This window comes from Peromyscus eremicus, chromosome 4, assembly GCF_949786415.1.
Source record: "Peromyscus eremicus chromosome 4, PerEre_H2_v1, whole genome shotgun sequence".
Taxonomy (NCBI): Eukaryota; Metazoa; Chordata; class Mammalia; order Rodentia; family Cricetidae; genus Peromyscus; species Peromyscus eremicus.
The window spans coordinates 67,669,188-67,693,682 of record NC_081419.1 but is presented as its reverse complement, the minus strand read 5'-3'; the positions used below and the strand labels follow the sequence as shown (position 1 = coordinate 67,693,682).

The 24,495-nt window shown below is 41.2% G+C and overlaps 1 protein-coding gene across 6 annotated transcripts in view; it reads right to left on the bottom strand.

Moving 5' to 3' along the window:
- Ambra1 (autophagy and beclin 1 regulator 1) overlaps positions 1 to 24,495 on the bottom strand; it is a 204,591-nt gene that overhangs the window by 81,860 nt on the left and 98,236 nt on the right. For all 6 annotated transcript variants that reach the window (XM_059260942.1, XM_059260940.1, XM_059260943.1 and 3 more), the window contains 2 exons: positions 19,543 to 19,623; positions 18,689 to 18,789 (listed from right to left, as the gene is read on the bottom strand). In XM_059260942.1, the coding sequence (XP_059116925.1) occupies positions 18,689 to 18,789; positions 19,543 to 19,623 (182 nt within the window). The remainder of the gene's footprint in view (positions 1 to 18,688; positions 18,790 to 19,542; positions 19,624 to 24,495) is intronic.

Genomic DNA, 24,495 nt, shown 5'->3' with positions numbered 1-24,495 from the left:
TGATGCAGGGCTCTAATCTCAGCAACTAGAAAGGCTGATACAAGAGGATCACAAATTCAAGACTGGCCTGGAAAACTTAGCAAGACCCAGCCTCAAAGATAAAAGGTAGAAATGAGGCTGGTTCAGTGGTAGAGTGCTTGCCTACCATACACATGGCCCTAGGTTTAATCCCCTGCACCATCCCCTGAAAAGGAGCCAGGAATGGTGGCACAGGCTTACAATTCCAGCACCTGGGAGACAGAAGTAGGAGGTTCAAGGCTAGTCTTATTATTTATAGTGTGAGGCTGATTTATGCTTTATACGACCCTGCCTCAAAATGTCAAAGATAGAGTAAATAAAGTCTAAACTCAACAACAAGAATTAGTTGTTGGAGTTTTTTGTTGTTTTGTTCATTAGGATTTTTAAACTCTACAACTGTCCTCCAGGCCCAGAAAATAACCCTGTCCCCATCTATGTTGACATTAGTCATTTTTCCTCATAGGAATACTACGAACACAAGGGAGAGTGGGGGGTCTCCAATTAAAGCCTGAAAAACATATTAATAACACTAACCAAATCTATAATATGTAGTAACTAGAAACGATGATGGAGAGCAAAAGAAAAAAAGAGTACACGATTTGAGGGAGGTCTGCCTTTCCTTCCAAGCTACCGTCCACGTGCCATGGCCAATGCTAGTTACTTCCACCCAGTGGCAGCTCAGGAAACTTTATAAATGAGTTGGCAGCTGAATGGGTGGGACAGACTTCAGGTAATTTGTCATGAAGCTATCAGCAGATCATGTACACTATTCTTCACTTGAATGGAATAGTTCTGGGCATCGCTTAGTGTTGAATAATATTTCTGGGGAGTTATCTGAAGAGTCCCAGGCCCACCCTTGGGTTGGAGGCTCCTCTTAACCTCAGGCCTTTCAAATTCCTCCTAGATAAGACAAGACAAGACCTGCTTAAAACTTCTTCACAGTGGATGCTTCTTACTGTTCCTAGAGTCCCTCTACATGGAAGTAAAGAAACTAAGTGTTTGAGCTTAGTTTTAGTTATTTCAGCTTTGTAACCATATTTTTAGTTTTAACTAATTTACCTAATAAGCAATATAACATTTTCCACTTTCATCCCAGTTGCTTTAGTGGAATCAATGACAATATTTAGACCAGAAACTATTTCGTGCCACTCCACTGGCAGCTATATGTACTTATGAGTCCCACCTTTAGAAGATCCAGTTTAAACTGTTTAAATACTGAGAGCTGTGACAGCAAGAAGACTGACAGGGCACTGAGAGAAGAAAGGCAGGACACTAGACAGCTCATCACTGTTGACTCTCCTCTTATCAGGCAAAAGAGATAAGGTCTAAGTCTCTTAGTGGGAGACTCTGCTTCTGTAGATCACAGTTTGTTTCCATTTTGGGCACCACTCATCTGTCTTGAGATTGGAATCTACATTTCCTCCATTCCAGGATAAGCTGAACCTGTTGCTTCTCTCACTTTCTGGGAGCACTTCAAGCCGTAGCAGTGGCCGCCTTCTGCCTCACTGTAAGTCTTGGCTAAGCCTTGAGGCACACTAGCCCATGTAGTGTTCCACAGAGCTTCATCATGAAGCTCCAGTCAAAGCCAGCTTAAATCTGGTACACTGGCTATACTATTTAAAATGCAACTGCAAGTGCACACTCCAGAGCTTACCAAGAATAATGACTGCCTCCCATCAGCCAAGGAGATGAACACCAAGGAAGTCCTAACAAATGACTTTGGTAAGCACTGATTTGTCTCTATGTGACTTGAGGCCCAAACCACACATTCAATTTTGGAGCCCATAAAGTAGCTAAGAAAGCGAAGCTAAGTCCTACGCAAGGGAAGCCCTGAGTTCTAGCTTCTCCCAAGCACTGCTATAAAAAGCAGCAAGTTAAGCCAGGAGTGCTGGGGCACACTTATAACCCCAGCACTTGAGAGGCAGGAGGAGGAGTATGAGTTTGACACAGCCTGCACATACTGTATCCCAATCTGAGAAAAACCCTTCTCCAATAAGAACGCATCACAAACTGCATGACTAGATACACAAAGGTTCCTTGCCATAGTTTCCAGGGACTTTTCTTATAATTTACTTCTGATAAAGGAGCTGTGAATTATAAATGAGACCACGAATACAGGTTCACTTACAGACAATTTAGTAAGTGCTCCCAGTTAATTCTGTCAGTCTTCTTCCTACACAGAAATGCATGTGGCCCCAAGGGGCCCAACCACCCACAGAGCTCTTTTGCACATCTTTTTACCCTCAGGCACATAGAAGTACAGGGTTATATCCTAGCAAACACCCAGGGGGAAAGAAAAGGTAGTTTCTCTGAAATGCTGTGTCTAGAAAACCAGAACTACTTTCTTATTGGGATGTCATTTTTAAATTCAATTTTCTCTGAATAATAATAAAAAATATGTAAAAAAAAAGATCTTTCATGCATGTCTCAAATCTACACATTTATATTTTGCCATATGCAGGGCTTTCCCTCAATATGGGTAAGGAAACTTACAAAAGCAATTGTTCAGCATGAACTGCCAGGCTACTTAGCATCCCCAAACCTACTTAGGGTAGAATATTACAACAATGACCACTCACAACACAAATTTTCCAGTATCTGTACCTTAAGATAGTCCCCTTTCAGTACACTGGGAACACAAGGAACCAGGTGTGTTGGCACATGTCTATAATCCTAGCACAAGGAAGGTTGAGGCAACAGGATTTTTCACAAGCTCAAGGCTATTATTCTAGGCTTCCTAGTGGGTACCAGGATGGCCAGGGCTATGCCAAGAACCTGTCTTAACAAAACATACAAAAAGCACAGTATAACATAAGACAAAAGGATGTTTAGAATGTTTAGAATGATGAGACCCTGTGAAGGAACAATAAAGAGGCCCGTTTACTGATGAACAGAGAAGGCCAAGCTTCCTGCCAAATCCCAGATATGCATATGAAGCCATCTGTGTCATGGTTGCTGTATGGTTTTCCATGGTTGCTTTAACAATGACCAAGAACTTACTGGCTTAAACAACACAAATTTATTATTTTTCTGTAGGTTCAAAGTTCAATGAGGGTTCCAAGGAGTTAGCAGGTCTGTCTTTCTTTCTAGGTGTCATGGGAGGAATCCTGTTCCATATACATATAAGAAACTAAGGTTTCTGATTCCTTTCTGACTACCAGCAGGGAACCATTCCTATATAGGTGACAACTGTATCTCTTTGACTAACCATTCTGCATTCTACTTTTAATAATTCATGTAATAAGAACAAGACTATGCAGATAATAGGACAACCCCCGTTTTAGTTAATTTTGACTGCCAACTAGACAGGGCTTAGATTCACTATGGAAACAAACCTCTGGGCAGGCCTATGGGGAATTTTTTAGACTAGGCTATCTAAGGTTGGAAGACTCACCCTATAATGTGGGCTGCACCATTTGATAAGCTTGAGTCCTAGACTGATAGGAAGAAAGGGAGCTAAGAAGCAGCATTCACTGCTCTCTGGTTCCTTACTGTACATGAACTGTGACCAGCTGCCTCATAATAATTCCACCACAATTCCCCACCATGACAGATTATGCCTCAAACTGTTAGCTGAAATAAACCCTTGAACTGTTTTTTTGTTTGTTTGTTTTTTTTTTTTTTTGGTAGAGTATTTCGTCGGAGCCTCAAGGCAAATAACTAGTACACTCCCCAACTTAAAACCTATAATACTCCCCCCTTCGAAAGTTTTATAAATAACTTCATCATATCTGCAAAGTCCCTCCTGCCACATAGAGTGGCATATGTCCTTTGGGGATTAGGGCAGGTGTCATTTGGCAGATCTAACAATTTAACAATCCAAGACGAACTACCCACATTACCAAGTGACCATGAAAGTCTGCTAACAGACAAAACCAACCAAAAAGACTGTACACACAGAACTTTGTAAAGGGTAGTGAATAATTTTAAGCCATTCAACTTTGGGGTGGTTTATTCATCAGCAAACTGATACAACTGTTTCGTGAATCCTAAATGGTCTCAAAATAAAAACCCGGAGCCAGATATTGGGGTAAATGCTGAAAGATCAGAGACACAGCGCCACTTCTCACCTCGCCAACTCCTCAGCCGATCCTGTCTCCAGGAATCCTCAGACTTCAGATATTCATGATCCTGAATCCTCAGCCAAAAAAAAAAAAAAAAAGCTCAGTTCCTGTCTCCTCCCACCTTATATGACTTTCTCTACCCAGACATATCACTTCCTGTCTCAACCTTCCTAGTGCTGGGATTAATGGAGTGTGTGCTTCCCAAATACTAGTAGCAAAGGCATGAGATCTCAGGTGCTGGGATTAAAGGTGTGTGCCACCACTGCCTGACCTCTATAGAGGACAGTGGCTGGCTCTGTCCTCTATCTTGAGGCAAATTTTATTAGGGTACAACAAAATATCACCACATACAATGGCTGAGGCCAGACCACTTCCAGATGCTGTACAATCCTCAAGCAATAACACACATCTTATCCTACTATGCTAGTTGAACAAACATGACTATGAGGTCACTCAGTCTTCTGTTCTCTGGTCCATGAAACAAAACAAATTTACTCTAGTCCAGTTCTAAAATTAATTTTGCTTATTATCTCATCAGAATCAGAGAGGGGCTTTTTGTTCCACAACTAGAAGGCATATAGATGAAAAGAATATACATGCTGGAGTGTTTTTTTTTTTTTCCCAGAGCTGAGGACCAAACCCAGGGTCTTGTGCTTACTAGGCAAGCGCTCTACCACTGAGCTAAATCCCCAACCCCGACATGCTGGAGTCTTAATAAAAAGATTAAAAGCAGGGCTGGAGAGATGGCTCAGCAGTTAAAAGCACTTGCTGCTTTTGCAGAAGACCCAGATTTGGTTCCTAGTGTCCACATAGAGACTCACAACCATCTGTAGCTTCAGTTCCAGGGAATCAGATATCTTCTCCTGACCACCACAGGTACTGCACATACATGGTGCACATACATATATGCAGGCAAAGCACACATACACACTTAAAAAATGAATTTAAGAAGATTAAAAGGAAGAAGCCTCTTTTGACAGACCTAAAGCTGATGATGGGAGAGGAAAAAGTCACTGCTAGCCACCATCTCTCCCCTGTGCACAAGGACCAGTGAGAGCATGATTGAAACTGGGGTCTCGGACCTTTCATTACTCAAACACATGTTTTTAAGCAGGCACTCTCTCAAATTTGCTGATACTTAGAGGTATGGAAAACTTCAGTGGCAGAAAAACACCAATAGCAAGCTAATGTCCTCTTGGCTCTTTTGGCTGACTTCCCTGTGCCTGGGTCTTGACTATTAATTGAATGCTATTCAGATTCCATCTCAAAAACAAATGAGGATGGAGACCAGAGGCCTGCTTTCTCCAGACTGATAAGAGCAGCACAGTGTAATTATACCCAAATAGCTTTGTTTTGGAATGTAATCACCGCCCCAGCCTTCTTCCCAATGGGATGGCAACAGTGTAATTACCTCTTCAGGATTCATTGTTGGGGAATGTAATTCTCCTACAGGCCTTCTTTCTAGAGGAACTGAGCTACAAGAACAATCTACAGCTACAAGAATGTAAGAATCTCTATCCCTTTCCTCAGCAGCAGTCTTGGGAGTCCAGCAAGTTATATTTGTTTTCTTAAAATCTGAGTATATATTTCAGCCTATTTTCCTACCCATGAAAAAAATTACTTACACATCAGTACAGTTCTGCTTGAAAAGTGCCAATCTAGAGCTAAGTTCCAATTCTAGCTCTGTCAAGTTTCTCTGTTTTGCCCATTTCCTCTATAAAAACAAAATAAAACAAAACAAAACAACAACAACAAAACACCAGTAATGATAGTACATCACAGAAATGTGAAGATTAGTATGTCAGGAATGCTCAAAACAGTATTGATAGAGTAAATGGTTTTAGGATTTATATGTTTGTTTGTCTGATCTAGGTTCTCATGTAGCCCAGGCCATCCTCAAATGTATACTGATGGTGGTCTTGAATTTCCCGGCCCTCCTGCCTCACCACTCGAGTCTTGGATTTCCCAGTGTGTGCCGCTATGCCCAAGTTTATGTGGTGCTGGAGACCAAAACTAGGGGCTTTATCCATGATGAGCCAAGCTCTACCAACTGAGCCACATCCCCAACTCCTGTTTTTCGTTTTTGTTTTTTAAAGCATATTTGAAGCTGGAGGTATTAGCATACACTTATAATCCCAACACTTGGGAAACTGGCAAGAAGATCAGGAATTGAGGCCAGACCCTGTCTTAAACAAACAAACAAAGTAATTTGAAATATGATATTCCACAGCCAACAAATTTGGAAATATGATCTAATACTAGTTCATGGCTATCTATGTCTGAGTCACTAAGTCCCCTATTTTCACAACCTCTTTGTCAGTTTGTCATGATGGGCAATGTTTACGGATAATTTCAATACTACTACAAAACTATCACAGACTCAGCCAGAGTGAAACGTCACTGTAATAAGCACAAGTGACTATACATAGCCCCACTTTTTTTTTTTTTTTTTTTAAACATTACTAGTCCAAGAGAAACTACCAATACAATGTTATAAAATCTTTTTGTGGGCAGTGGTGGCGCACTCCTTTAATCCCAACACTCGGGAGGCAGAGCCAGGCAGATCTCTGTGAGTTCAAGGCCAGCCTGGTCTACAGTGTAAGATCCAGGACAGGCACCAAAGCTACACAGAGAAACCCTGTCTTGAAACCCCGCACCCCAAAGAAAGAAAGAAAGAAAAAAAAGATCTCTTTAGGGGCTGGAGAGATAGCTCAGAGGCTACTCTTCCAGAGGTCCTGAGTTCAATTCCCAGCCACCATATAGAGGCTCACAACCATCTATAATACGATCTGGTGCCCTCTTCTGGAATGTAGGCAGAACACTGTGTACATAATAAATAAATCTTTAAAAAAAAAATCTTTTTGTGGAGAAGTCAGCAAATACTGTAAAAAGCAACCATTAGCAATGCATGGTTATGACAGATTGTAGAGACAGTATACCATTTTAGCTGTTTTTGTTTATGAAAATAAATGATATATTTTCTTCAAAGGTCCATTGTGCAACCACTTCTAACTGGGAATTTGAACTTTCTAACTACTGTCAAGATTTTTCTGTGTTTCTTTGTAGCCCAAACTAGTTAAATCCTCTATTATGATAAATGGCTTTTGGGTTGTTGTTGTTCTTGTTGGTGGTGGGAGTGGGGGTGGTGTGTGTGTGTGTGTGTGTGTGTGTGTGTGTGTGTGTGTGTGTGTATTGCGGAATACTCCTTTACACTGTGTGAAATGTGTCATTGTGATTGGTTTAATAAAGAGCTGAATGGCCAATAGCTAGGCAGGAAGAGGTTAGGCAGGACTTCTGGGGACAGAAAGGTCTCAGAAGAAGAAGGGTGGAGTCACCAGCTAGATGTGAAAAAAGCAGGATGAGCAAAATGGAGATGAGGTAACAAGAATGTAGATTTAAAATTATGGGTTAACTTAAATTATAAGAGCTAGTTAAAAACAAGCCTAAGCTAAGGCCAAGCTTTCATAATAAGTCTCTGTGTCATTCTTTGTGAGCTGGAAGCCCAAAGAAAAATCTGTATGTGGTTTTGTTTGTTTGTTTGTTTGTTTGAGACAGGGTTTCTCTGTGTAGCTTTGGCTGTCCTGGAAGTCACTCTGTAGACCAGGCTGGCCTCAAACTCACAGAGATCTGCCTGCCTCTGCCTCTCGAGTGTTGGGATTAAGATGTGCACTACCACCACCCAGCTCCACTGCTGTTATAGTTCACTACCACCCAGCTGAGCTGCAAAAGTAAAAATCATGAATTTGTTTCCAAGTAGCTCTGAAGAATTCAGTCCCATAGCTCAAAACAAGGAAGTGAAGGTGGGCCCCTCCTGCATGGCCTACAGCTGGAGCGGGCTGGGTTCATGATAAAATGGGAACTCACTTAAAACACCCTTAAAAAGAAACAATAGTGCTGGGCCATGGCACATGCCTTTAATCCCAGCACTCGGGAGGCAGAGGCAAGCAGATCTCGGTGAGTTCGAGGCCAGCCTGGTCTACAGAGTGAGTTCCAGGACAGCTAGGGCTGCTGCATAGAGAAACCCTGTCTGGAGGGGAGTGTTGTAAGGTCAAACATACCAGCATTGTTTCAGTAAATGGTTATGCTGTCAAACTATCTTCTGAACATGTATGTTTCTACCTATAGACTGGTATTGCTCTCAACCTTGGTCAGATAAGCCTCCTCGCTCCCAATGGGTAGTATTAATTGCAGAGACTCGTAACTGGTCAACAAGCTGACAATAAATGACAGTGAGGGCCCAGCTATAAATGGGTCATCTATATTAATTTCTCCCCATCCTAAGCTCAGGGAATATTGTAGAAGAGTATGTGAAAAGAATGTAAGAATGGAGAAAGGTGAGAACTGTGAAAAATGCTGTCTTCTGAATGTGACATGGCCAACACACACAGTGACTATGGATGCCTTGACATGATCTGGACAAGAATAAGCAATAATACAAGTCACCAGTGGTGTCTCATCCAGACACAATGAAGTTAACAAGCTTTTTTAAAAAGGAAGAAATAAGACAAGTAGGAAGAAAGATTAGAAGTTGGAAGAAAGGTGTATAATATTTACTTTTCTGTTGCTGTAGTAAAAACAGCATAGCCAGAAGCAATTTATAGAATAAAGAGTTTATTTTGGCTTATGGTTCAGAGGGAGAATCCAGAATGGAAGGAAGACATGGCAACAAACAGCAGGCATGGTGTCTGGTGCAGGAAGCCAAGAGATCACATCTTCAAACACAAAGCAGAAAGAGAGAGAAAACTAAGCAAGGCTATATACTCTCAAAGCCCACCCTCAAGGACATTATTTCCTCTAGCAAGACCACACCTCCAATACCTCCCCAAACAGTGCCACCAACTGGAGACCAAGTAAATGTTTAAATGCTTGAGCCTATGAGGGACATTACTCATTCAAGCCACCATAAGGTTATAAGGTCAGTTCTCCTGGGAATGAAATGCTAACATATCTGACAGGAACCTGTTGTTTCAGCTCAACAGCTACATGACCTAGTGTTTTATACTGCAGAAAAGCTGTAAGGTTCTGAGTCCACAGCCAGCCTTCTGTTTCTGCTTCTACTTTAGCAGTTAGCATAATACCTACTTTTCTTGCAGCTATTTATGATGGTCTTACTTAGCAGACTGTATGTTTAGATGGACACAGCACCTTACTCACACAGATACTATCACACACTTTACCCTGTCCTATTTGACAAATCTGGGTGGTGGTGGCACATGCCTTTAATCCCAGCACTAGGGAGGCAGAGGCATACAGATCTCTGTGAGTTCGAGGCCAACCTGGTCTGCAGAGCTAGTTCCAGGACAGTCAGAGCTATACAGAGAAACCTTGTCTTGAAAAAGCAAAACAAACAAACAAACAAAAAACCATACAAATTCCTGAGCCCTAAAACCTGAGTATCTGGTTCAATGTGTCTGGGGTGTATCCTAGGAATCTGTATTTGTTGTAAGTTCCTAGGTAGTGTTGACGATAACTGTGGATCCTGTGTTGCTGTTGCTACATAGAGGCAAATAATTAGACACTGAACAGGTATTTACTTCATTAGCACACAAAAATGTTTTCAAGTACAAACTCTGTGACTTCTTTTTTTTAAATAAATATTTTTTATTTTATAATTAATTTAATTTTATATATCAGCCACGGATTCCCCTGTCCTCCCTCCTCCCACCCCCCAATCCATCCCCAATTCCCACCTCCTCCAAGGCAAGGTCTCCCCTGGGGAGTGAGCCCAGTCTGGTAGATTCAGTTGGGGCAGGTCAAGTCCCCTCTTCCCTGCACCAAGGCTGAGCAAAGTGTCCCAGCATAGGCCCTAGGTTCCAAAAAGCCAGCTCATGCACCAAGGACAGGTCCTGGTCCCACTGCCTGGGGGCCTCCTAAACAGTTCAGGCTCATCAACTGTCTCACTTATCCAGAGGGCCTGATCCAGTTCCATGGGGGCTCCTCAGCTATTGGTTCACAATTCATGTGTTTCCGCTACTTTGGCTATTTGTCCCTGTGCTTTTTCCAACCATGTCTCAATATCTCTTGCTCATATAATCCCTCGTCTCTCTCGCCGGTTGGACTCCTGGAGCTCCACCTGGGGCCTGGCGGTGGATCTCTGCACCTGCTTCCACTAGTCACTGGATGAGACTTCTATCATGACAGGGTATTTGGCCATCCGATCACCAGAGCAGGTCATCTCAGGCACTCTCTCGACCATTGCCTGTAGTCTATAGTGGAGGTATCTTTGTGGATTTCTGGGGACCTCTCTATATACTCTGGTTTCTCTTCAGATTGTATAAATTTTTCGTCTTTTATTTTGACTTCTTTACTTGGGTAACATAGCTACAGACAACAGTGGACACAATGAACTGTCAAGCCCTCCATTAACCCACAGATTGGTATCCTAGAGTAATCCTAGTACTCAAGGTTGAGGCAGGATGATTATAAATTCAAGGTAATCCTATGCTACTTAGTGGGTTTGAGGGTAGCCTGGACTAACAGTCCCTGGGTCACCTTCCTACAACATACATTGAAAAAAAAATTTCAGTGGCAGCAAAACAGTAGTAAAGAGGACACTGATTTATACAGGGCCCAAATTTTAAAATAAAAACTGCACAGAAGACCAGGCATGGTGGCACGCACCTGTAATCCCAGCACTCTGGAGTCAGAAACAGTAACACTAGAATGAGTCTGAGGCCAGACTGAGCTACATTGTGAGCTCTAAGCCACTAGGGGCTCTAGAGCAAGACTCATCTCAAAAAAGGAACAACCACGTAACCGGACAAACAACAAAGCCACAACAAAAACCTTCACATAGTGAACAGAACTAATATCAACTGAATATCTATTGTGAGTCACACAGTAGTATTCTAAGTACTTCACACATATGGATTTATTATTCCCTATTTGAAATTCTGGATCTAGATGTATTCTGAATTTCAGACTTTTCCCCTTGATTATGGATTATTGGGACCCAAATGAAGCTTAAAACTTAAGTTTCATGTACACATGGTCTAAAGATAATTTATACACTATTTGATATAATTTTATACATGAAACAAGGTAGTGTTGTGTGAAACTTTTCCCCCTGCACTGTATTGATGCTCAGAAAGTTGGATTTTTGAGTACTTCAGAATTTCAGATTAGGAATGCTTCCTTTGTTAATTCACTTAACCCTTGATTCCACATGCTAAGCCCCTAAAAAGGTTCATTTTATTGGTGAGAAACCTGAGTCCCAAAGTTAAACCAATTACCTAAGATTAAACTGCTAGAGACACAGAATGAATATTTAGTTACAACAGTCAGGTCCCAAACCCATCTGTGAACAGACTTACTCTGCAAATGGCAGCTGTCCTTCTATGAGGCCCCACTCAAACAATGACTGGGGACACAATCCATGCTTTTTCAAATGATAACAAAAGTCATATAGTACCCACACAAGCTCAGCTCTCAGCTAATCTATCTGGATTGGCAGCAAAAATTCTAGAGGAATCAATTTTTTTAGTGGCAGAGCCCAAACAAACAAACAACAATAACCAAAAACCAAAAAAACAAAACCCAACTCCTCAAAAACAACACAGAAAACCAAAACCAGGTCACTCCTTGGCTAGACTGTAAACTCCCTGAGGGCATTTAATTCTCTTGTAATACCCAAAGTGCCTTGGAAACAGCTAAGCAATAAGCATTTATAAAGTGCTCTGTATTTCAAAATGACAGTACAAAAAAGACTCAGGGGGAAAGTAGCAGTGGGAAAAGAAAAAAAACTCAGAAAAACCACGTCTCAAATATTAAAGGGGCAGAAAAATTTATTCTCCCCTAGAAAAGTCTGAAGGAGTACAGGGAATGCAGCATCAACACTTGAAGGCAGATTCTCAATAAGCACGCCTCTCATTGGTGTTCTAAGAAGACTCTAGGGAGATGGGCAGAGCGAGAGTACGTAACTATGCCAACAGCTGTGCATACCAAATAAGCAAAAAGCTTCACCTGGTGCTGGCCAGCAGCTGGGACTGTGTTCTCAAGGAGTGCTACATTTACTATTTCCTAGGCAACCAAGTCAGCCCTTTATCATGCTCACTTTGATCACTGGAGCAGAAGGAAAGGTAAGTGGGTTAATTATTAAAGCAGCACTAGTTAGTACCATCATCACTAATTGTCCATTTATCTGGGATTATAAACAGTCACCTTAATTGACATTGAGTTGGAATGCACTACTCACTTTACTTGCCTGGCTACAGGGTCCCAGAGAGAGAAATAATGCAAAAATCAGTATTTATTTCTATTTGTACTTAATACCAAGATAACCCAACTGTATTTATTATCACCCATTTTCCCCAGATTTGATAAATCAAGTGCAGAGCTGGCACACAATGAATGACAAAGCAATCTGCTGGACTAAACAATCGTGCCGCTATCAGGTTGGCAAGTTAGGATAATTCCTAAAAGTCAGAAACCATGAGGACCCAGATGTCCGCTGAGTTGACCAAACTAAGCTAGAAAGATCCTGATAGGAACCCCCTAATGTACCAGGCTAGTGGGAGAAATGTGAGAGCACTGGTATTTTATAGGAAGTAAGAAGAATGCCAGGGCTGGAAATATAATATCCATAATTCCAGCACTTGGGCAAGCTGAAGCAGGATTGCAAGTCTAAGGCCAGGCTGGGCTCCACAGTGAGACCCGGTCTCAATGAAAAAAAGTAATCAAATGAGAAATGGTGTGTGGAAGGGGACTAGAAAAAAAGTTAATGAGTAAAGACAAATTATTGTAAAGAGATAGCTCTGTCTTACCCAAACTACTCAACAAACAGAAGGATGCTTGGAACATAAGATTACATAAAGCATTTAAGTTGTGTTTGTAGTATCTCTGGATTTAACATATATGCCAATGACTGCACAACAGAGGGGAAAGGAACAACAGAGCTGTATGTTTAGCTATCTTACCAGATTCAAGTCGGTATAAATATCAAGTAAATTCTAATAAAATACTCTTTGAAAATCAGTAAAGGCATGATAGATGATACTCATGTAATACAAAGTCAGTATAGGAGAAATGAGACCAAAAACAACAAAAAATACTAAAGACACAGAAAACAAACACCAAAAAGGCAGATAAAAATCCACAATAATAACTAAATGTGAATTAACTACATAATCCAAAGACAGAGCTTGTCTAACTCGAGGAAAAACAAGATGTGGGCCAGTGGGAAGGCTCAGCAAGTAAAAGCCCTCACTATGCGAACCTGACAATCCTAGTTCCATGGTACCAGAACCTATGGTAGAAGGAAAAGAACCAAATCCTAAAGCTGTCCTCTTACACAGAGAGTGAACTAGTTGTATCAGACAATGCCATGGCACACGCATGCCCACACTCACGTTTACACATCATATACATACACATAAGTAACAAATACATTTTTAAAAACTATGGTACAAAAATATTCCTTCTTTTAGTTTAAAAAAAAAGTGTAAATAAAAGCCAGTCATAGTGGCTTGCTCAGGGGAGGCTGAGGCAGGAAGCTCACTGTGTGTTCAATACTAACCTAGGTTAGAGAGTAAGTTCCAGGACAGCCTGAACTACACAGTGAAACTATGCCAAACAAACAAACAAACATACAAAAAACAACTAAGTTGAAAATGAAGGATGGAAAAAGATTTATCATGTAATCAGAAACCATGAAAGAATTGGACTAGCTATACTAATATAAAAATAGACATTTTATAGTATGAGAGTTAATTTTAACTCATCATGAAGCTATAAAAATTATGAACATGTATGCATCAATGACAATGGCAGAAACACTTTAATAAAAAAGTAACAAAACTGAAGGGAGAAATAATTCAGCAATAATAGTTTGTTTCAATACCATTTTTACAATGGACAAAACAAGACACAAAACCAAGAAACCGGGCAGTAGTGGCACACACCTTTAATCCCAGCACTCGGAAGGCAAAGGTAGGTGGATCTCTGTTAATTCGAGGCCAGCCTGGGCTACACAGAGAGATACAGGACAGCTAGGGAGAAACCCTGTCTCGAAAAACCAAACCAAACCAAAAAAAAAAAAAAAAAAAAAAAAAGGAAAAGAAGGAAGGAAGGAAGGAAGGCAGGCAGGCAGACCCAACCAACAAGAATACACAAAACATCAACACTATTAATCAAGCATCTGCACTTCACTGAACACCAACAGAATACACATTCTGACCAAGCACATTTGCTAGGCTAGTCCATATGCTAAGCCCCCGCAAAAGTTACAATAAATTTAAAATAACTGAAATTATACCAAGTATACTCTTAAGCCACACCAAAATTAAATAAGAGATTTTTTTAAAAGAGGAAAATATAGGGCTGGAGAGATGGCTCAGTGGTTAAGAGCACTGGCTGCTCTTCCAGAGGTCCTGAGTTCAATTCCCAGCAACCACATGGTGGTTTACAACCATCTGTAGTGAGACCTGGCGCTCTTTTCTGGCCTGCAGGCAGAACACACCATATACATAATAAATAAATGTTTTAAAAAAAAAAAAAAAAAAAAAAAGAGGAAAATATAGTCATAAGTTATGTGGAAAAAGAAAAATGCACCCCTAAACAACTAAACCAGTGTTTCTCTAACTTTCTAATGCTGCAGCCCTTTAATACAGTTTTTCCATGTTGTGGTGACCCCCAACCATAACATTATTTTTGTTGCTACTTCATAACTGTAATTTTGGTGCTGTTATGAATCATAATGTAAATATCTCTGTTTTCTGATGGTCTTAGGTGACCCCTCTGAAAGGGCTGTCCAACAAACCCAAAGGGGTCGAGACTCACAGGCTGAGAACCAATGGAGTAAAGTGTCAAAGGAGAAACAAAGATGATTGGGCACAAGGCCATCTCTGATCGAGGACATCTGACTAGATTCCAATGACCTGTGGGTAAGAGCAAGAAGAACCTGACACTTCCCATTGATTTTAATCAAAATAGTGATTAAGTATATCAGGCTCACATCTGCCAGGAACAGATGCTCATTAGGATGAAAGTCAAGAGGATTATGCAGGGCAGATAACATACCCTACATTACTCAGGCCCTATCTTCAAAAGATTTTTGTTCTTCAAGTAATTATCAGGAAGCTGTCCAATGCCTGGACTTCTCATTTCACTTCTCTGAGGCCTCAAACATGTCAAAAACTATTACAAGATCAGGAACCTTTTGGAGTTCCCTACTTGAACTCAAGCAAAATGGCTTAGAAGACAGAAGAGAGTTAGGCAGACCAGCTTTAATCTCCCAACTCTGTCTCTCATAGTATTAAGCTGTGCAAGTGACATAACTTCTCTGAGCTTCAGTTTTCTTCCCTGCTGGGTAGAAATGCTAACACTAACACCTACTTCACAGGGTTAGAACAATAATTTACAGAGACAGTGTAAGGGAAAGTACTAAGGACTACTCTGAGGCAGTGGCTAACTTCATTTCAGTCCTTGTCTGCTAAAAAGTCAGCTGGGAGAGCTTTCTCGACTGCTACATGCACCCCACCCCCAATATACGTGTTAGAGATGCAATAGCACTTGAGGGTATGTATATTTCTTTAAGTATGGGTCCAGAATCTGTGCTGCCCTGGGTTGATAGGTATTGGAGACCAGTAGGAACCTACAGAATTGTGGAGACTGCACCAAGACAAAAGAGAAGAGCACTCTGGTGCAATGGCTCCATTTGTCTAGGATCACTCCCAGACTCTGGTGGATGAAAGAATCTTAATTTTCCACAAATCTAGTTTTACTGACATTTCAGAACAGATTTGCTGAGAGCCCACTGGAGACTCACTTGCCCCTACAGTACTAGTCACAATTCCTAAAACAGCAGTGGTATGCTTGCTTTGTCCTTCTATATCTACATACAGAGGTTCTACTTATGTTTGGACCAAGAACTGAGCAGCACTTTAAGGTATGATCTATCACTAAGATTTCAAGATACAGGAGGGCGGGGATTCTGTCTGTTTTGTTCACCCTGCTAGCCCAGCACACTGCCTGGACTGAAACAAGTGCAGAACAAATATTTGCCAAATGTAACTGTTCTGAGACCATCATAATATTGTTCCAATCATATAAGAGAAAGTACCTTTCCAGAAAAATTGGGAATGTTTTACTGTGAAAAGACCAATTTCTCTTGCACTCTGAAAGCCATTATTACAGCACCTCAATTACATGATCACAAGTAAGTTTGATAAAAAGCAAAACATCTATATCCAGGAGAACAAGAAGGCTCAAAGAAAAAGCTATTATTACATAGTAAGATTTCCCTCAGCAAGCACCACTCAGATAGAAAGGGTCATGCCTAGGAACCACCATTTAAAACAGAAAAAGTGAATAGGAAAAACTCTGAGGATCAGTGAAAGATTCCTGGGAGACCTTTCTGTCTTCTGTGTTAAGGTATTGGAAAAGGAATTCTGTTGATGCTTTGTCTTTTTTTTTTTTTTTTTTTTTTTTTTTGGTTTTTCGAGACAGGGTTTCTCTGTGTAGCTTTGCGCCTTTCCTGGGACTCACTTGGTAGCCCAGGCTGGCCTTGAACTCACAGAGATCCGCGTGGCTCTGCCTCCCGAGTGCTGGGACTAAAGGCGTGCGCCACCACCGCCTGGCTTCTTTGTCTTTTTTAAATAACCATGGGGCAGCAGACTAAGAAAGTAGCTTGGAGTCTAAGTCTTAGAGTCTACTGTCTGGGCTCAGTCCTGCTTCCTCTACTCTCTGGTTTTATGGCTAAGGCCTGTCCAGAGTCACCAGTGTTCCCTCCACCATTCATTATATAATACCACTTGTCTCAGAACTACTGCAGGATTGGAATGAAACTTTCCTAAAGTACTTAAAATGCTTCCTAGTACATAGTAAGTAATACACACTTCGGTTTTTGTTGCTATTACTATTAGTGCTGCAATTTTCTAAAGGAAAGATAAAGAAAAAATGACATCTGTTAACAGAATATGGAAGGACATCCAAGTATCTATACATGATGACAGCTTCACGGGAAGTCACAATAGGCATGCTAATATTGCAATTAAGAAAATGAATATTAATGATGAATAGAAACAATTGCTAACTCAGGCATAAGGTTCTAGAAGTCTAGATTCCTCCTCTTGGTGGCATTTACAATCATTTGATAGATAAATTTTCTCAGTAGATGTCATACCTATACATAACCTATAAAATGCTAGAACATGCCCGTCATTGTCAAAGGCATCTGTTAGGACAACCAGGTCTGCAGGTGTCAGGATACTGCTCAGAAAGTAGTGAATGAAAAGTAAAGGTGCAGAATTACTAGAGCAAAGGAAGAAAAGAAATAAACTATACAGCTGTTATTTAAAAAAAAAAAAAAAAAAAAAAGCTTAATGCCAAGCAAAGAGAGGTTTTGCTGGCAGCAGAAGAGCAAGATGTGCTATGTGGAGTGGTAGAGGCAGATGTCTGGAACAAAGACAAGGACAGAGGAGCTCTTTGGTATCATTGCTTGGGAGCAAGTGGTTATCTCTCACAAACCTTCAGCCAAGCCACACAGCAGTGTCAGGCAAGGAGAGGCACACATCTACTCTCTTTAACAACTGGGACCAGACCTCGTCTAACAGCTATCTAGAGACAGCGCCTATGAAGTTCTAGTGTCTGGCAGAGAAACTCCTGAGGACTGTGGGATTCTAGACTTCCATGTTAGGTCAAGGGTATTAAATTGGGAAGGACCAGATCCCATGGGAAGGGAGGAGAGGGCAGGGGAGGAGGGGAGGAAGGAAGCCTAAAGCAAAGCTAATAGCGAGCAATATTCTCATAGCCCTGCAGCGCCATCTTCGCACAAGCTGCTTTTCTACCTTTAACCATCACATGGTCCGGGTTTTCAAACAACACAATGCCGTTTAAATTTTTCTAATTAACGACCCTTTCAAGATATGCCTAATACAACTGAAGTTTTATATATTTTCAGAAATAATTTTATAAGTTGGCATTGAGTGATGGGAAGGGGCAAAGACTGTAACGAGGAAAGAACCTTCATCATAAAAACCAGATTTCTGCTTTGTTCCTTTTTCTGGAGACTGTCCAGAAGTAGCTGCATACATGTCCCAGAACCTGGTGACATCATATCTCAGAGCCCCAAAGCATGGGTCACTTAAGGAATTCATTCATCATCACCCCCTCAGCAGTTCTGCCCAGCCTACTTCCTCCCATGTGGCGTGCTGAGCTGGCTCCACCAGTCTCTCCCTCCTCCTTCCTCATGTGCTGGCAGAAGCAAAGGGGTGGAGAGGTGTGCACTAAGCTCTTAATCAAAATCACAGGATCTAGCTCATGAGTATCTCACCAACTGAACCATGAACAAGATACCTGTATCATTCAAATAAAGCATAGCCATGATTTAATTATGTATATTAAGACACAAATGGTTTTAAATGTGTTCCTTCCTCCCTCCCCCCTTTTTTTTCTTTTTCTACAAAAAGGCCTGAAGTTAAGTAGAACTAGGCAAGAGAAACAGCTTCTCATTCCTACTGATTCTTGCCTGGAAGTAAGAAACTGCATATAGGACCCAACAGACGTTCAGACAGATGCTAAGAGACTATCATATCAATACCGGGGAAAAAGGAAGAAGTTTTAGCTTCCCGCCTTTCACAATTTCAAAATCCAAAGAAATGTTTCCTTACCTGCCAGGACCCTGTTAACAGAAGAGTGAGTAGCCAAGCCAGGCTGTCCACGTTCATGAAAAATCCCAGCATAAGGCAAGTACTCAGGCAGCAAAAAACGCCTGTAAGAAAGAACCACATGTGAAAAGCCAACTAAAGACTACCAAACAACAAAGGAGATGCCACAGAGTCTCAAAATCATCAGCCAAGTAAGTCTGGGCATAAAGGTATACAACTATAATCCTAACACATGGATAGTAGGCTAAGGCAGGAGGATTGCAAGTTCAAGGCCAGACTGGGCCCCAGAACATAAATTGTAACATAACATAGCCTAAAGGATACACTAAGCTAAAAATCCATGAAAGTTCAAAAGGTGTAAAAAAATCCACAGGATTTGTCCTTTTCAAAGTTTGTAACTCCTTACTGCTCTTTTTTCTAAAGTAAAGCTAGCCAGGTGGGGTGTTACACACCCTTAACTCCAGCACTCACAGGCAGAGGCCTACTTGGTCTACATAACTGAGTTGCAGACCAGCTAGAGCTACATAGGAAGACTCTTCCACAAGACTTTTACCTTTGAGCAGTATGCTCTTGGTGCCGTATTTCTATGCACTGTTATTACCTCCCATCAAATGTTTAGGTGGCAGGACTAGAATACAGACTTATTAGGAAACAATTTCATATATGGCCAATCCAAAAGCCAGAGGTTAAACTAAAGTCTAAAGGTCTGGGTGGTGGGCCTCAGTGGCAGGACGCTTCTCTAGCATCTGCCAAGGCCCTGGTTCTAGTTCCAGAACTGAAAAACCAAATTAAACCAAACAAAAATGAAATCCTAGGCTTTTATCAAGGATCCCTCTATGCTTACAACCAGTTCTTACCTTGGGACAAAGCGTCCAAGTGAAGGTGCAGACATCCGGGCATTGCGGGGAGCTCGGTGCCTAGATCTGTCACCATTGTCCCTGGAGAAAACAGAGAGACTATACATAAGACAATGACTAAAGCAGAATCACTCACCTGCTACCAAACATAAGCATCTGCAAACTAAACAACACTCAGGAGAGGTGCCCAAAGGTACCCTCAAGCCAGCTCTGAAAGGATTTTCTTGAGTCAATATGCTCTTTGGACCCTGGAGTATCTGAAAGTAAAGCCAAATGTCTAGGGATCTGGAAAGGCTATATAAGAATATCTTTTTCAGGTTGGAGAGAGGGCTCAGAGGTTAAGAGCACTGACTAATCTTTCAGAGGTCCTGAGTTCAATTCTCAGCAACCACATGGTAGCTCACAGCCATCTATAATGAGATCGGGTGCCCTCTTCTGGCATGCAGACACATATACAGACAGAACACTGTATGCATAATAAATAAATAAATCTTTTTTTAAAAAATGTCTTTTTCTTTTCTTTAATTATCAGACAGGGTCGCTCTATGTCTTGGCTGTCATGGAACTTGCTATGTAGATCAGGTTGGTCTCAAACTCACAGACAACTGTCTCTGCCTCCAGAGTGCCGGGACTAAAGGCATGTGCTACCACATCTGGTCCAAGAATGTCTTTTTCTTCATTAGAGCCCCTTGGCAGAAAGAGAGGCTGATAGAGACTGAGGTTGGGGGGCTAGAGATGTAGCTCAGTGGCACATCAGTGAGCCTGTCTGGCTCATTCCTTAGTATCACCAAAAGGGCAAGCAGGCAGAAAGACAGGAATAAGAAAAAAAATCCTTAGTTCCTTCTTTGAAAAACTGCAAAATCGACAATGATGAAAAATATTAGAAAATGGCACTTCTAAACCAAGTCATTTGAGTTTTTTTTTTTAAAAAAAAGGTATTTTTTATTATAGATTATTGTATCTGCTAAGTTAGTTCAAATGTTGTTAATGTCATCCTACTTACATCTCTCCAGCTATCCCATGAGGTATTAGTAGTCTGATTTTACATAAGGAAAATAAGAATCAGACAGGCAAATCCAAGGTCATAGGCAAGAACATGATTGAGGATTCAAGGAAGAGCCAACTTAAACCTTGGGCTCTTTCCACTGTATTTCACTGCTTTCTACAAGAAAAGAGGAAAGAAATTTCACGTGGCTAAAGATTCCAACACATCAAAGAAACAATAAGCCAAAGGGCACTGGCTGGACGGAGCAGTTAATTAGCTGCTTAAACAACTCCAGGAAATAAATGAACCTCTGAGAGCCTGATTTGGGACATCTGAATTCTCTCTTTGGATTACCTTCAGATCAATCAGATAATCTTCAAACTGGCCCTGGAACCAAAGTTAAAGGAACACTTTGGCTTATAAGTGGCCCACTGGGAGCTGTACCAGCCAGAAACAATAGCCTTTAAAGGTTTGTGTTAGGTAGAATGTGCTTCTGAGACTTAAGAACAATCAATACCAAGGCAATTGGAAGCTGATCCATTAGAAGTCAGCATTTGGGTTTCCCCCTAAAGAACAGATACACTACTGTTTTCGTAAGATATTGTATTTTGTTGACTTGAAACTCTGGGGATAAAAGAAAAGATCAGGAGGAAGACATAAGATTACATGGGGAGTAAAAAGGAAGGTAGGGGTAGAAAATAATTTATAAGAGGGATGGGGTTCTGGAAAGATGGCTCACTGGATATAAAGTTTGCCATTTAAGCATCAGAACTGGAGTTCTGATTCCCAGAACTCATATGAAAGCTGGGCTGGCAGGGGAGCAGCTTGTAATCCTAGGAGGCAGACAGGGGATCCCCAAGGAATGCTGGCTACCCAGTAAGGATAGCCAAAATCAGGGAGCTCTGGGTTCATCAAGAGACCTTGCCTTAACAAATAAAGTGAAGGAGCAATCAAGGAAGATACTCAACATCAACTTCAAGCCAAAGCCACACACATGTCTATGGTGGTATTTTATATGCACTGAAATGTGATTTTAATTGTATGTTAATAAATAAAGTTGCCCGGGGGTCAGAGCTATTAGAGCCATAGCAAAAGCTGGGCGGTGGTGGTGCACGCCTTTAATCCCAGCACTTGGTAGGCAGAGCTAGGTAGATCTCTGTGTGTTCAAGGGTACAGCCAACAGACAGTGACAAGGCAGTCATGTGGTTGGTTTTACAACCAATGAGAAGGCAGAACAGAAAGTCTATATAAAGACAAACAGACAGGAAGTAGGTCTCTTTCGGAGAGGTCTCTTGGCTGAAGAAGATAGCTGCAGCAGGCGGGTAAGGCTCTTAGCTCTGATCTCTTGGCTTTCTTCTTTGCATTGGTTCTGTGTTTTTTGTTTTTTTTTGTTTTGTTTTTTGGTTTTTCGAGACAGGGTTTCTCTGTGTAGCTTTGTGCCTTTCCTGGAACTCACTTGGTAGCCCAGGCTGGCCTCGAACTCACAGAGATCCGCCTGCCTCTGCCTCCCGAGTGCTGGGACTAAAGGCGTGCGCCACCACCGCCTGGCTGGTTCTGTGTTTCTTATTTAATAAGACGCTTGGTTACATCTACTACACATGTCCACCCCCCAGCACGCATGCACGCACACACACAAATACATCAGAAGTGGCTAACCAATAAAATGCAATTATTGTAGAGCTCTTCACATATACACAAAGAAACTGAATGTTAAACAAATAAGATAGCTCTCAAACCAAACATATTTCAAATATATGATTTCGGCTGTGACCAGTTAACGTATTAATTAATTTAAAAGTACAACTAAAGTCATGATAGATAGCTTTTCATTATTGTGCATTTATCAGTGAATGTAACCAATTTTCATGAAAGGAGTTAGAAAACATTTTAAAGTTTAAAAGTGTCCTATGAAAGGAGCACAGAGAGGCCCCCAGGCCTCAGGAAGATTGAAAATAAAGTTAGAAAGTCCCACAGCTCTGGACTGAGCTGCTCTTCCTAGAAACCCCTTGTGGAGCTTTACATGCTTTATAAGTCTGTAGATTCACCCACTTCTGCTAACATTGAATACAATCTGATATTAGCAGAGAGGAAGGGCAGGGTACCACACGGTACTGGTGAGGTGCCAATACTCTAAGAGAACATAAAACCTGGTGAGAGGACCCAGGACAACAAGTGACAACGGTAAATGGGGACAAGTTTGACTCCTACAATATATATCACAAACCTCTTTTTGCTGCTTTAAAACCTAAAAACAGTATTTTTTTCCATTTTAAATGAGAGGGAGCTAAAACAGTAATTTAATGTGTAAGCGCCAACACACACACACACACACACACACACACACACACACACACACACACACACCCCAATTAAAGAAAAAGGGAAAGGGGCTAAAATACAGAGGGTAATAGCTTTAAAATGTTTAGTGATGACTGAAACATGATATATAAAAACAAGATATATAAGATAGAGTGACATACATATAGTGCTCCTAGCACTCAGGAGGCTGAAGTAGGAGGGCTGAAAGATTTGAGGACAGCCTGGGCTACACACTGAGACCCAATCACTAACTAGAAATAGCTGGCTCAGAGACAAGCAAACTCTCAAATGGACGGCACCACAGAAAAACAACATACAAATGAGTGGAGATGTCTATGCTGGTCTTCATCTTAGCATCTTGGCTAAGGGTGGGTAAGCAGGAGCTGAATGGCAGCTCAATAACATGCAGATAAGCCTCTGAACTCAAGAGTGTTAGGACTCTAGCAACAGAAAAATGACAGGACAAGAACCAGAACAATTAGGGAAATATGAAACGTGAAAAACACACAAATGAGATGTTGTCTGAGGGAGAAACAAGCAAAATCCTCTATAGCACAATAGACAAGCAACTCAAAAGTTTACTAACCAGGAAAAATCTTGAAAGGAAGAATGTGTCAAGGTAGCAATGATTAGAATGTCCAAAAGCCAAATTGGGTGACAAGAGGAGGAAAAATTTTTGGTATAGCACACAAAAATCACAAAGGCACAGCTCTAAATAGACTCGAGGTGGAAAGAATAATTGACTTTATTGCTTATAAAGAAGGGGATTTGGAGATGACTGGAGATGGGAAAACAAATTTCAGTGCATGGGAGATCTGGGGGAAAGAGATAATGATAAGAGTTCCAGGAAAAGACCAAGGGAATTAGAAGCACTTAAAATAATGTCATATTCCAAAGAGTAGGAGCCTGCCTTTCACTTACTGCTAACACAAGGTCGACAGCAACCAAGCTGCATGAGCTAGAAGGCAGTGAAGAAAGTCAAAAAGAGACCAAATATGATGCCAGATGAGCAGACCCACAGTAGGTCAACATTAACAGTAGCGGCAAGTGCTAAATACTAGGCTCTCACATGATATAGCTAACAACCTTTTAAGGAAAGGAAGTGAAGAAAAGTGTATGCAAATATGTTAGCACTGTCTCTCTACCAAGAAGGAGTACTTTTTAAGGGAACACCCAAGAAATCCTCATCAATTTGAACAGCCAGAAGCTGCCTTTAAGCCAGCAGGACAGAAACTGTCTGCATTATTAATGGCTTTCCCAGTTGTTGAACTCTGAGTATCTCTGATTAACTCTCTAAGGGGTATTTGGAGGAGGGGGGGCTAAAATTTTGTTACAAACGATTTTATAAAGACACACCCTTCAAACAAGCTTCTAAGACAAGTGTTGCATGAAAGACAACGCATCTCCAATACAAAGGAGAGACACGGTGGCAGTTCTGCTAAATGTCCAGGATTAATAGCCTCAGAGAAAGGCCATAATTTAAAGGAATGAAAAATACACCTACTGACTGTTGTCTGAGCCCTGACCAGACAGTCAAGTTGTCACTGTTCCTCAGTGACAAACAGGTCTGACATGAGCTTTGAGGAATGAATCTCTTGCATCAAAAAGCTCAAAAGGCCATTGTCTTGCTGACAGTCCAGTTGATTTTG